The sequence below is a fragment of the Alosa sapidissima genome, chromosome 21 (genome assembly GCF_018492685.1).
Source record: "Alosa sapidissima isolate fAloSap1 chromosome 21, fAloSap1.pri, whole genome shotgun sequence".
Classification (NCBI taxonomy): domain Eukaryota; kingdom Metazoa; phylum Chordata; class Actinopteri; order Clupeiformes; family Clupeidae; genus Alosa; species Alosa sapidissima.
This window is the reverse complement of record NC_055977.1, coordinates 29341800-29355056: the sequence shown is the minus strand read 5'-3', so window position 1 is coordinate 29355056 and position 13257 is coordinate 29341800. Positions and strand designations below refer to the sequence as shown.

General features: G+C 41.2%; 1 protein-coding gene across 1 annotated transcript; it reads right to left on the bottom strand.

The window, feature by feature from the left end:
• Positions 1-4046: 4046 nt before the first annotated feature.
• Positions 4047-11271, bottom strand: LOC121695749 (lysosomal-associated transmembrane protein 4B-like). The gene is made up of 7 exons (XM_042076854.1): positions 10988-11271; positions 9882-9999; positions 8355-8428; positions 8088-8210; positions 7899-7997; positions 6954-7049; positions 4047-5706 (listed from the first exon to the last, which is right to left on the bottom strand). Exons 1-7 carry the CDS (start codon positions 11078-11080, stop codon positions 5632-5634), a joined length of 678 nt encoding a protein of 225 aa, XP_041932788.1. The 5' UTR covers positions 11081-11271; the 3' UTR covers positions 4047-5631.
• Positions 11272-13257: the final 1986 nt, after the last annotated feature.

Genomic DNA, 13257 nt, shown 5'->3' with positions numbered 1-13257 from the left:
CTATATTGCTATACATGCACTTCAAAACAGTCAATGTTTAAAGTGCTAAGATTGTTCACAAAAGTTTGTGAAAGCATGCACATCAGAGTACTACTTTACTAATGTAAAATATAATTAGGCCTACACTAGTTTCATTGTTTTTGCATTGTTGCATGATGCTTGCATGAGAAATACTTCTCAAAACAACAGCAATTATATGGGTGCCGTTGTTTTGGGATGTTTCCCTCATGCAAGCATCATACACTGATAGAGTATATATATGCTATTTAATTACATTTCATTTGAATGCCTGAATGTAAGAATTCAGGAAACACAATACCAGCTTTTAACATTTCTGTTGTTTACTAGTTTATGTAAATCGCATAACACATGAACTGTTTACATACTACTGATAGCCCATTACTGTACACAATAATACTGTGCCCATTCATTAACATATAACAAGCTTAAACAATTAGAGCTGTGATGTCACAATCGGAATTAGAATCCTTGAACATTCCGCCATTCATTTCAATGGGGCCCAAAAACGCCGAAAAACGGGAATACCGCGAAAACGACAAGGGCCAGCGACACGAAAGTAACAAGCAAGTTACACCGGTTTGGGCCTGAATTTTTGGAGTTCGAACTGCGTCGATAGCTCAAACGGTCTTGGAGCAGTAGTAGCAAAAAAAAAAAACGTTATTAACCGGTTTTGTGGATTTCAGAATAACATTTCTGTTCCGGAACAGTTGAAGACCATTTTGTTTTCGTTTCCGTTTCCGCTCCCGCTCCTCGTAAAATTCTGTAAAATTCCGTTCGTTTTTCGTTTTCGTTCCTTGAACCGGTTCGGAGCCCTTGTCTTAAGAGAGCCAGATTGTATGCTTAAAGCCTGAGACAGAGTATATAGTTTAAAAGTTGAATGTAGATAGTGTAATGGATGTTGATAGGCAGATTGTTTAATGGATGTTGGTGGATAGTTTAATGGGTGGATGAGTGAATGGTTTGAAGAGGATGAATAGATAGAAAGTTGGATGGAATGTGCCTTATATCCTTGTAGAATGGAGAGACACAGAGAGAGTTGGCCTAGTTAAGCAGAAAGCAGTTGATACAGGTGCAGTCAGTTTAACTGGCCCTTTGATGGGTCCTAGTTGAGCAGCTGGAAGTTGATACAGGTGCAAATCAAGTTAGTTAGTCCATTGTGATGTCATAGTGCTAATGCAAAGTCTATGGGGAAAAATAAGCTTATTTTTTGTTAATATCTCAAAAAGTATAAAGTTTACAAAAGTGAAAAATACATTCCTCAAGTGTCCTTTTCAAGACCTACGTTACAAAGTTTGAACGAAGTTTCTATGTTAAACGGTTGAAGCTGAATTAGACGCAGAAATTTGGTGGGAAGAAGAAGAAGAAGACTTCGGATAACAGAACAGTGCATTTTCATGCACTGTAATAATGGGGAAAAACGGCTTAAATCATTGGTTGCAGTGTCATGGGTCCTGTTCTGCTCCAAGTGACCAGCAGGTGGCAGAGTGTATGGTTTTGATAAATGTTTTTGTTATAGATATTAAGTGTAAACTTTAAAAGTAAAGTAGGACTTTGTCGCAGTTTAGCTTTACTTGTGTACAATCGTTCATAAAAGAGTGATATTCACTTCAAGATGTTCAGCACATCACATCTACTTGTCCTACAGATTGCTGAATTCAACCACCATTGTGACACTCATTTTTTTGTAGTTGTATGATTTCAGGAAACACTAATTTCCCTGTGATGGCTTCTTGGAAGCTGATATACCTATTGGGGCAACTAATGATGAGCTGTTCCCTTGCATACATACACATTCCAGGTTCATATTCACGTTGGTCAGTCTCTTGTGCAGGAGTGCAGTCTGCTCAGCGCCTCCAGGGTCAATACTCACTTCTGATTCATTAAAATTACGTAACCCCAGAGTGGGAATATTCATTTCATAACCCGATTTTATTTTCTGTGTCTTGGCGCCTTTGGCTTGGGATGGGGCGAGTTCCCTTCTCTCGCCAACGTCAATGACTTTAGTGCTTGTGACTGAAATGCAGTAAGGACATACTCTGTGAATCTAACACGGGTATTAAGAGATTTACAGGTTTAAGGTTAGTCCTGTGCTTGCAGTTACATATTGACATCTGAAATGCACTTAGAGCATCATAGAGAGCAGTAATGGTCTCTAATGCCCACATATGCATGTGGTGTAATAAAATCAGGCTCTAGGCACATGTTGTACTTGAACCACACTTAAGTGTACATCGTTATAAGCTCTAGGTACATTTGGTAACTGGGGTTGGGTAATATAGCAACTGGGGCTGAGACAAAGTGTAGGCCTACCTCAGACCTTTCTGGGCTGTTTTGGCTCAGTACTGGGGATTTGGCCTCTGTTTCTGGAAATCATTTGTGTGATACTACTCTACACCAAACAAATATGAACTCAGGATAATGACAGGATAATGAAATTGAGACAGACTAATTGCAGGACAGGTTTCTGGGCCATGGGTGGATATTGTTTGTGCCAGTTCTATACTCTTAGTAGATTTTTGGTGGCCTGCATACTCTCGTCAGCAAATAAAAATTTCATAACGGCTTCCACGAGGGAAGGAGAGATGGTGACTTTAATCTCAGCTACAGTGTAATGAGAGCATGTGATGTGAACAAGACCTTATAATACATCCATCCATCTCTCTGCATCCCATCTGAGAGCAGCATAATGGCTATGAGCACAACAGGGAGCAAAGGCAGGTAAATGAAGGGTAATCCTCTAGTGCACTATTGCAGCACAGCATCAGCTCACGAGCCAGACACTGCAGCACAGCACTGCCCCCATGCATCAGCACGGACAAGTGGATCACACGATCATCCAGGGGCAAAAATCGAAGAGGTTAACGGGCCATGACTCTCATCGCATGGATTGGTTAACTGTCTTTGTTTTGAAGTGTGCTCTATAAATAAACTGACATTGATCGATCCAACTCCCCCAGTTATTGATGCAATGCCTAAACTGAGGAAACAGGATGATGTGACCGTGTTCATGTCCATGTTTCAAAAACTATTTCTCTGCAGTATGAGTTCTCTGAATGGATGTGTTCACTTTTAAAATCCTCATGGTCTGTGGTAAGGGCTTTGGATGAGGTTTAAGCTTCAATGACAAGGATGTTGTCCCACCAACTTGATTAGGATTTAATATACATTTTCTGCCAAAGGGATAATCACTCAAATCCTGACAGACAGACCTATATAAAACAACTTTAAAACTAAAAACAGCCCTCAGCTCTTAAGTGATTTGGCCTACTTTCTTCTGCATGTGTGCACGTTCACTGAGCCCTAATACTCCCATCACCACATAAATCAAATAATCTCAATCAAGCAGGCACGTGCCGAGGGCTCTCTGAGGAATGAGGACAATGGCCTGGCTGAATCCCACACTGTAGGCATGCATGCATGAAAATGATGACGTGGCCAGCGGGGCCTCTCCATTTTAATGAACTCAATAAAGCCTTCAAGGACATGGTCACATTCCAGTGCTTTGCCAAATGTAACTCTCATGTTGAGGATCTGTCTGTAATTGGTGCTGCTGAATAGCAAGGGCTTAATAGCACGCTATGGCACTGAGACATTAATATTGAAAGATGTCTGACAGAAGAGCAGAAGCAAACTCTGGGGTTGACCCACTTGTGCGTGGTCCGTCCATCCGGTGGTACAGAAAGTAGGTGACCACGTCTCCTCCGATCAGACTACATCAGCCATGATGGCAGGCAGTTTTCCAACAACTTCATCAGTGCCGTAAATCCATTCTGATCCTCCTCGGATGGACCGCGCACAAGAGATTGTGACCGGAGCGGCTGCCAAACACGTGAAACGGCACAGTATGGTGCATGGGCTAGCCGTCTAACCCAGTCAGGGCTGACACGGCCACTGTGACTTTAATTCACCTGCACTGATGACCGTGACAACACGCACAGCCACAGTTCAGCAGCCTACAGCACGCGCCCAGGCATCGGAAAATCCCCAGATGAAACCATGCAAACATAGAGCAACAGCCATTCTGCTGAGGTGCTGAAGGAGGAATTTTATTATCAAGAAATGTGCAGAGCCAAAAGACAACATGTGTGACAGGACAGTACAGCCCTAAAACTGAATCTTAATCCACAGCTTCTAAACTGTGTCAGCTGCTGTATTTAGTAAAAGGTGACTCTTTGTAAGCAGCCTTTATAAGATAGACCTACACACGCTGGATCCAAACACTGGAGGATATTAGACATCAGTGACAGTTATCACATATCATCTGTCTATTTAAAATGCTGACCGTCTTTGGACACCACATTTTCACATCTGTGATTAGATAAGACGAAAGTTTAAGTTGCAAAAGCTGCAATAACAGTAAAGGATAAAAGAGAAGCTGAATGGTGTTCTAACTATTCTAATTGTTTACTAACTGCAGTGCTTACCATGGTATCAACATGATCAACATCAAACTGAGTATTTTCCAAAGATGACATTATAGAAATACAGGACAAGACATTTCAAAGCTTTATAAAAAATGGGAGAAAAGGATTACAAGCTAACTACAGTAAGCTACTGAAGACTGAGAGGAAAGCATGTGGTCTTTTCCCTGTCATGGTCAGGAACAAGAAATAAGTTTTGGACCAGAAACTGACCATATCATTACTTCCATGTCATTAATTACTCATTCACACCCATTTCAAACAGCATCTACAACAGACAAGATCAAATCAAGATTGATATTATATGTGCAAAACCTTATAGGTCAGCTGCCAGCATAGGAACACAGAAATTGTTTTTTTCTGTTAATTTTACCATTTCAATCTTCTCTATTATTATGCCATCCAATTTCTCCATCTATCTGCAAATATTGCATGTACAGTACATATTTCGTCAACATGTCCAGCCAACTCACCTCACAAAGTGAGTACCGAACCCAAAATTCAATTGAACATTATTCATAGCAAATGGGTTATATTATGACAACACACTGTCACTGTCAATGTGTTATATAGGAAGACATTTGTTTTTTTTAAGGGTAATATTAATAAGCGCTACTGAATGTTAACAAAGTTCTGTTAGACTTGGGAAACTTTGCCATCACAACATTTTCTTAAAGTTTGTACATAGAAACATAGTATGAAAAAAAATCCCCTAGTTCTTACATTCGGGGCAGGTCACCACAGAAATGGTCATTTGAAAAGTGCTTTTGCGTAACCCCCAAACATGTCACTCTCATTGCTTTACAAAAAATGAGCTATCTCAGCAGATGACAATTCTGGAGAAATTCACAGTATTAGAAAAGAGAGGTTCGGGATAGGCGAGGATGGAGGGAGTGGAGTTTTGGAGGCGCACTGAGGGGTACACGCAGAATCACGGAAAGTGCAAATGGAATTGGAGCTGACACATAGCTACTCGTTGCCTGGACAGCTGGGAAGCCCCGCGCGGGGAAGGACATGGCAAAGTCATGCTCACAGCTCCTGAGAGAGAGAGAGGGGTGGGGGCAGGGCTGCGGGTGAGGCCGGGGAAGGTCCTTTCTTTGGAGCGGGCAGGGAGAGGACTGGGGGAGGGCTGATTGAGAAGAGTGTCTCTCGTGTGTGCTGCCTCTCAATGGCTCTCTCTTTTTCACGCTCACGCCGAAACATATTGAGGAGGTGGCTCCTTGGGTGGAATAGCGATGGCCTCTTCATATGGGGGCAGCAGCACCTGCGACGACACACAAACAGAAAAGCACCATTAGACATGAAGCTTTGCAACATTTTAAAACAATGCATCACAGCAATGGCATTAGCAAGAGGCATTACAGCCTGTACCCTATGTGCTTCTCTCATCCAAATATATATATATATATATATATATACAAATAGCATCAGCCATGGCTGCAGGGGGACCTGTCAAAAGCTCTCAGTAGCATGACAAGGCCAGAGTCTAGCTGTGTGTCCAATCCAGGCACGGCTAATTAAAAGGGGGAGAGTGAAGGAGTGTGAGTAGAATATGCTCCGAGGGGATAGCACTCCAACACTGTCAGGAGGTCCTGTGTGCATCACTGAGAGAGTCCAAATGAACTGGACACACACAGACACTTATGTAACTCTCTGTGAAAGCGAGCGCGTGCGCGCTATGTATTCTAATGGCCTTTCCTCTCAAAGCAGCCAGGCACTTGGCGATGCCCCGACACCAGAGAACCAGCTGACCAACACCAGCAACCCTATAATCTCACATAAAGACACTGAACCACTCCATTACTGGGATATTTAGGACATATGCCACTATCTAGCACTAACATGTGTGACACAACAGCAGCTGAATAATCAAAAGATGAACCAAAGAGCCAAGAAGAACACAGCGTATTTTAAGCGAGAGCACCTAGCACAAGCACAGAGCCCATCGCTGTGAGGCGTGAGGAGGGCTTGTCTGGACTGGATCAGCGAAGCACGGGGATGTTGCAGAGGGCACAAGGAAAGAGGCTGGAGATTAGTTATGGCTGTGGATTATCAGCATGGCAGACTAAGGAAAATGTCCTCCATAACACCCTCCCCTGTAATATGACTCAACAATAAGAAGGACATGAGGAGACAGAGCTGATCCATCAGTCTCATGCAAGCCCAGCTGAATAACAAGTTGTACAATATATTCATGAGTCCTCTTGAAGACTAATGTCTACCCAGGCCACCAATTATCAAACATGTTTAAGGGTCTATTCCCACAATTTAAAACTGCAATAAGACCAAACCCCCAAAAGGCTCAGAAGACTTTACATATTCCTATTGCCTGACTGTGGCTATCTCATGACCAGTGCAGTGAGCACTGTTTTGACCACAACTTGTGCTCTTATCTTGCCACTGGCTGCCCAACAGGCAACATAGTCAGTCAGCTGGCTCAGTGATGTCGCTCGAAGGGGAACTGCACATAAATAGGCAATGCAAGGACACCGTGTCATATCCTTCACTTACTGCGGTGTCGTTTGTGGTGACGTAGACCAGTACTTCTGTGGAGCTTCTTCCACTGACGTACCGGTAGCAGTTCCAAACGCAGGCAATCAGGTAAGCCTGTGGAAGGCAAGGAATGACAGTCTATGAGGCACTCATTCAACCATACATGTGCGAGTCCTTAATGAGAAATAATTAGCTGCTGCCATTTTCCAGTTGACCCACAACCCCAATCGGTCACAGTGGCACCATAAAAGGTTATAGTCTACGTGTGAATAACCCTGGTGAAGCTGTACTGGAAAATGTGAACCACAAGGACAGAAATATTGTTTTGAGAAGGCAAACATGAGCTCATTTGTCCTTTAAGCATTTTGACGAGCAGCTAATTTTGGAGCAAATGCATGTTTCTGATGGTACAAGCCTCTTCTCTTCTCTGCCTACCGGCATTCACAAAGCATTTTATTCCACATCATAAGTCACATGGAATAATCTTGCCTCTGGATGATGGATATCTATATAAAGTCACAGGGGGTGGCTTCTCATTTCAGTTGCATAGCTATCTCATGCTCATAGCAAGCTTTAGAATCAAACTAAGCTATTAGTATCATAAATTCCATAGTTTCATATTTTATTATGTGTGTGAAAGGCTCTACTTCATCATAGGTTCTTCATCTGGATTTTAAATGCATCTGCAGATGAATTTCATACACAAATCTTCCTCAGAGGCCAACCCCAGTCTCAGGGAGAGAAAGTCAAAAGCCCTGACAAGAAATCTAAACACGTAGTCAGTGCAGTCTGCTGCACTTTTTCAAGAGGAGGAATACCTATCAGGTTTATTACAGCAATCCCAATTGCATGTCAAATGTCTGAACATGAACATATTGTTCACCATATCAATTCTACATTTATCACCATATTTTGCTTCTGCATACCTTTGTGAAATGTACCACACTATGCAGTGGTCCTTACCTTAAAGGACAGTATGCAGCCAACAAAGATGAGCACTGCAAACACTAGGCACATGTTGTTTGTGGACATGATGTCCTCTTTGTATGGAAAGGTTCCAGGCTGTAACGATTAACAAACCAAACATTAACATGTATCCATTTCATTACAGATAATCACTAAAGTCTGAATGAATTGTAAAGTTGTCCTCACCAGCTGCTGAAGGTAGTCTTGCACTGTGTTGGGATACACCACAACACTAATGGCTACCAGGGTGTTAAGGGCGAAGTCGAAGACTTGGTAGCAGAAGAATGGAATGATCCAAGCAGCATGTTGCTGTGAACAGAGCAAATAACAATAATTTAAACATTGAAAGACTTTAAACTTAAATAATTGGAAATGTATGACTTGTGATATTCTCCATACAGTTTCAAAATCAAAACAATACATTCCATCATGAGGAGACGTAAAGGGCCTTACCTTATAAGCCCCATATGTTGCCATGCCACAGATAAGAATCATGAGCAGGGAGATAGCAGCAGCAATACACATATCTGGGGAAAACAAATGCCATATTCTGTTTTAGTCATATGGACATGTTACTGTCTGATATGACTGACTTGACAACACACGACTGAATAAACGACATAACTAAAATACACAACTAAACTTTCTAAATAAATCTGCTCACAGAATTGATCAGTAAGAAACAGTTTGGTGCTTACTTGGTGTTACTGAGTTACTGTATGAAACATGTATGAGCAATTGTGTGTTTTCCAGATACACACCAGATTACATCCAGTACAAGATGTTTCGTCTTGGCCCAAAGTATTTTGTTATAGTGTTGGAATTTTATCAAATTAATCCAGGGATTCCAGACCATCCCATTATAATCAGCACTGATTGACTATTGGCACAGTAAAATGGCCTCACTTCAGGGGACCATATCAGCATTTGCTCTCCATATAAAATTGGAATGGTAGAAGGGTGCACCACCAGAGCTGGGAATGTGAGTTGGACATAGAAAGACAATTAATTTAGCATATAAAAGATGGAAAGTCTGAGCACTCCTTCAGTGATTGTAACATAGTAACTGGTAAGGTTTTTGTAAGTCATTATGAGCCACCTCTGTTATTTCCAAAGCACACTACTAACATGCAGTTAGCCTTTTTGTCTTAAACATAACCATGGTAAGATTTACAGACCAATTTGAATATATTATTCCTTTTATGTATGTCACTTTCCAATATAATTTCAATAGTGACAGCACATACTGTATGTAAAAGACTGAATCATATCCCCAGTATCTATAAATTTGCTTTCTCCATGTAATTAATATGGGTTTATTATTATTTTTTTTAAAATCCTTAATCCATTCTGTCTGGATCACCACATGCTGTGTTTTCAAAGTAGAATTACAAAACAAAGACAACAGAGCGACAGCCCTGACGCAAGGAGACTAAACCAATGGCGGCCTTCAGAAGAAGACTTAATCCCAGTGAATTAGGAAGGTCGCCTTTCATAAGAGTCACTAGGCATTGGCAGCGAGGATGCCCAACTGATCTTTCACCAGCGGGAGGTGTCACCATGCCACATCTATGCACACATAAACTTTGAGGACACCCAACATACAAAACTCTCTCTCTCTATCTCTTTCTCTCTCTCTCTCTCTCTCTCTCTCTCACACTCACACACACACACACACACACTTACAGCACCACCTGGCCCAGCCTGTAACGAAATGAGAGAGGGTGTGGCAGAGTTCTACTGGCAGGGGTTATATTTGAACACATGCACACCAGGATATCTATGGCTTAATAGTCCTTTCCTTTGGAGTAAGTGGGCAATCACAGGCTATATGAAACCTAGGACCAGGAAAAGAGTCACTCCTAATAGCAATGATGAGGCCTTAATTGTTGTATTATCTGGTATGATAGCCTACTACTACTAATACAAATTCCTTACAAGAACATCCAATTTTGTAAGTCTATGAAGATCCATACTCACTTGCATCATCCATGACATCAAAGTCTGTTCCCAACTCGGCACTGGTGAGATGGTAGTGATACTGGACCGGGTCATTTAGGGCAGATAATAGGATGAGTAGGACCACTGCATTGATGAGCTGTTGGGGAACATAATGTAATTGAACCTATGTTGGACATTTGTAATGTTGCCTTGAGTTGTTTTCTTCAACATGCATGAGTATTATATTCAGAGTTTAGACAATGTTAACAACATTGGCCAGCCAGTGAATCAGCTACATAGGTTATATAGAAACTATAAAAGTGTAGGTTTGCATCCATAATGAACATTTGCTGATTAATATCATCTTTATTAGCAAGCGTAAAATGACCCGCAATGAACCGCTGACGGCTACTGAGGAAACGTGCTGAAATGTTGGACAGCTCCATGGGAGTTTGTGGAGCCAGGCAGAATCCAGCTGGGTTGCCCTTGCGATTTAACGTCAATATGACCTGAAGCATATCATTTTGCTGACGGCCTTGATATGTTTTGTATTGGTTTGCTTGTTTATGATTAGTGCAAAGTCCTTGGTCATAAATTCTAGGCTATTCGTTCTGGAATGTTCCCGTAGACTGACTCAACTCATGACTTAACCCATAGGCTACATTTACTTTTCACCATCTATAAATACCTTTGCTTAGTGATTTGGATCAAGGTAAGAGATTTGCTCCGGTCTATTTTTACAGGGCAAAAGGGCTCTAGTTTCTAAAAACAAATTTTAACTTTGAAGATTAACGTTACGCTATGTTGTGTGACATCACCAACAAAAGCTTTGTTTGCGTAAAGGTTGACAGCGTTCATTGAAATGCTCTGCAACACAGACTACCTATGATGGTGCATACCAAACAATCATGCAAGAAGAGAGATAGCCACAAACTGATTTAAGATAACCCATTTTCAAATGAGGAACAGCGTTACACAAAATGGCCAGTGGATAGCAATGAACAGAGATATTAACGCTGCCTCACAACCCTCAGGGATTTCAAAAATGGGGGTTATGCTTTCAGAACACACAGCTGAGATAAGCTATACAAAACACAACAGGCTACACGAAACATTATGCCTAATAACTAAAAGAAACGCCTTACCATATACCAAATGCCCAAAATAATGGTGCCCGTCCGAACATGACAGCAAAGGCAGCAGCTGGTGGTATACCATCTGTCCCACGGGGAAATCATCTTTCCGATCCTGAACAATGAGACTATTTCAGGAAGCCTTTCCTCTACTAACTTGAGGATTTTCTATTTTGTCATCTACTTATAGAATAATTCGCGATAACGCAGGCTCGTTAGAATCTCTGCATCCAGGTTGTGCTCAGTCCAGTGCTGTTTCCGCTGTCCAGAATCTCCGCTCTGCAACACGACATTAATCCAGCTCATCTTGGGAACACGTGACCGGAGGAGGATTTTGAGTCAGACCAGAAATCCAGTGATGCAATTCGTTGTTCGAGAAGAAACGAATGCAGGTGTCGGGTCTAGGTGTTGATGCTTTGGGGAAGTCTTTTCTGAAAGAAGCCTATTCATTCAGCACCATGAAAACGGCCATTGGTTCTGTTTGAGCCAGTTTCAACAGTTTGTCTTTACATATAGGCTACAGCATTTACAGAAATGCGAATTTAGATGTAGCGTAGTTTTTTCTTTCTTTCTTTCTTTCTTGTTGTGGCAGACAGGTGCTGTCTGACTGCTTTAAAAGTAAATAACCCTTCAGTAGCCAATATGCTTTAATTATTATAAGTTTATTATAAGAATACAATGTGTCGCAATATTCAATTGTGCATCCTGTATTTAGCCTGTTTCTCTTCTTTCCCGTCCTGAGGAATATAAAGTAATACAAAACAAGACAAAAACTAAGTTCATGGAGAGCACTGTGATATTTTTTGTTGGATAGTAAGGCCTATAGATCAGATTTTTATGCTTCTCCTAAACTCAGTTTTGTATACTTTGATGGGCAACATGTTTTGTTATAATAATAATAGTAATAATAATAATAATAATGCTGATAATAATAATAATAATAATAATAATAATATGTGTTTATTATATATCTGTGTGACTGTAATGATGATAAAAGTCAAAGGACAGCGGATGAGAGGACATGGCAGATGGTCACTGCTAAGCACAGGGTGCGGACCAGCATGCTGACGCCATCATTACACCTTTGGAATTTGGAGGCCTGGGAGGTCAGTGTTGGATGTAGACTGAAGCCTGTAACTACAAACTCAAACAATTGTCATGTTTGGGGATGATGTGGAGTTGCTCTTGATCCCGTCTCAAACCAGCTGTCACTTCCACTGTTGCCAAAGCTTATCAGAGGCTGAAATGAGTGCAGTGTGTAAGGATGTCAAAAATATCATGTGAATGTTGAGCATTGTGGTCCCATTGAAAATTTGTCAAAGAACCAGCACGTTGCACATCACAGATTGATTTGTGGAGCTTGGAGGAAGGTTTTCTCCTTTTTAATGACACTAAAATGAATACATTTTGAACTTAATGAAGTGATGACCATACATACAGGCTAATAATAAAGTTTTATAGGGCTCAAATGAGCTCATTCAGCTATATTACCTGAACTACAATCAAGTTACAAACAAGTTGCAAAATGTGTCATTCAAAGATTGTGAGGTAAATGCCTCTCTGAGTAAGACCTGAATAAACAACAAATAAACTGCAGATCATTGAGATCAACTATAGGTTCTCGACCTTAATGGGGAAAAAATCCTTTTGAGAATAAGACCTGTTATTCAGGAAGTCTCCATTCAAAATAATGGCATTTGCAGATGAGATAAGCCAGAGAATGAACCAAACAAAGCAATGTCATCCTGTAATGAGAGAGAGGGAGGATGTGATGTGAATGAATGGGCTAGACTTAATCCTAAATGAGATGAGAAAGGGCTTGGGAGGTCAACTTCATCCCACGTGCCACGAGACCCTGCAGCAATGCTGTCCCAGAAGAGAAGTGAGTGTGTTTGTGTGTGTAGAGGGGGATGCTTATATCCTGATTTCAGCTGGAAAACTCAGCCTATCCCATGTTTACAGCTGCTGACAGTGACACAGATTTCAGGTGCCGCTATTTAAATGTCATCATGTTAATCTGATGCTGGATGCAGAGCGGAGGCTCACGAGAGAAACTGGCAACAAGGGACAACACTAAGGCATTACACAGCTTTAAACAAACATGGATGTTTATTCACTGAGCACATGATCTTAGGCAAAGCACTTTACAAATCATGTGGATACAACTTGCATTAAAAGGTGGGATAGTGGATCATAACAAATATATTTGCAAGCTAGAGAAAAATGACCATGATTAAGTACTTACTCTCTACATATAGGCCATTTTTGTTTTCAAATAAATA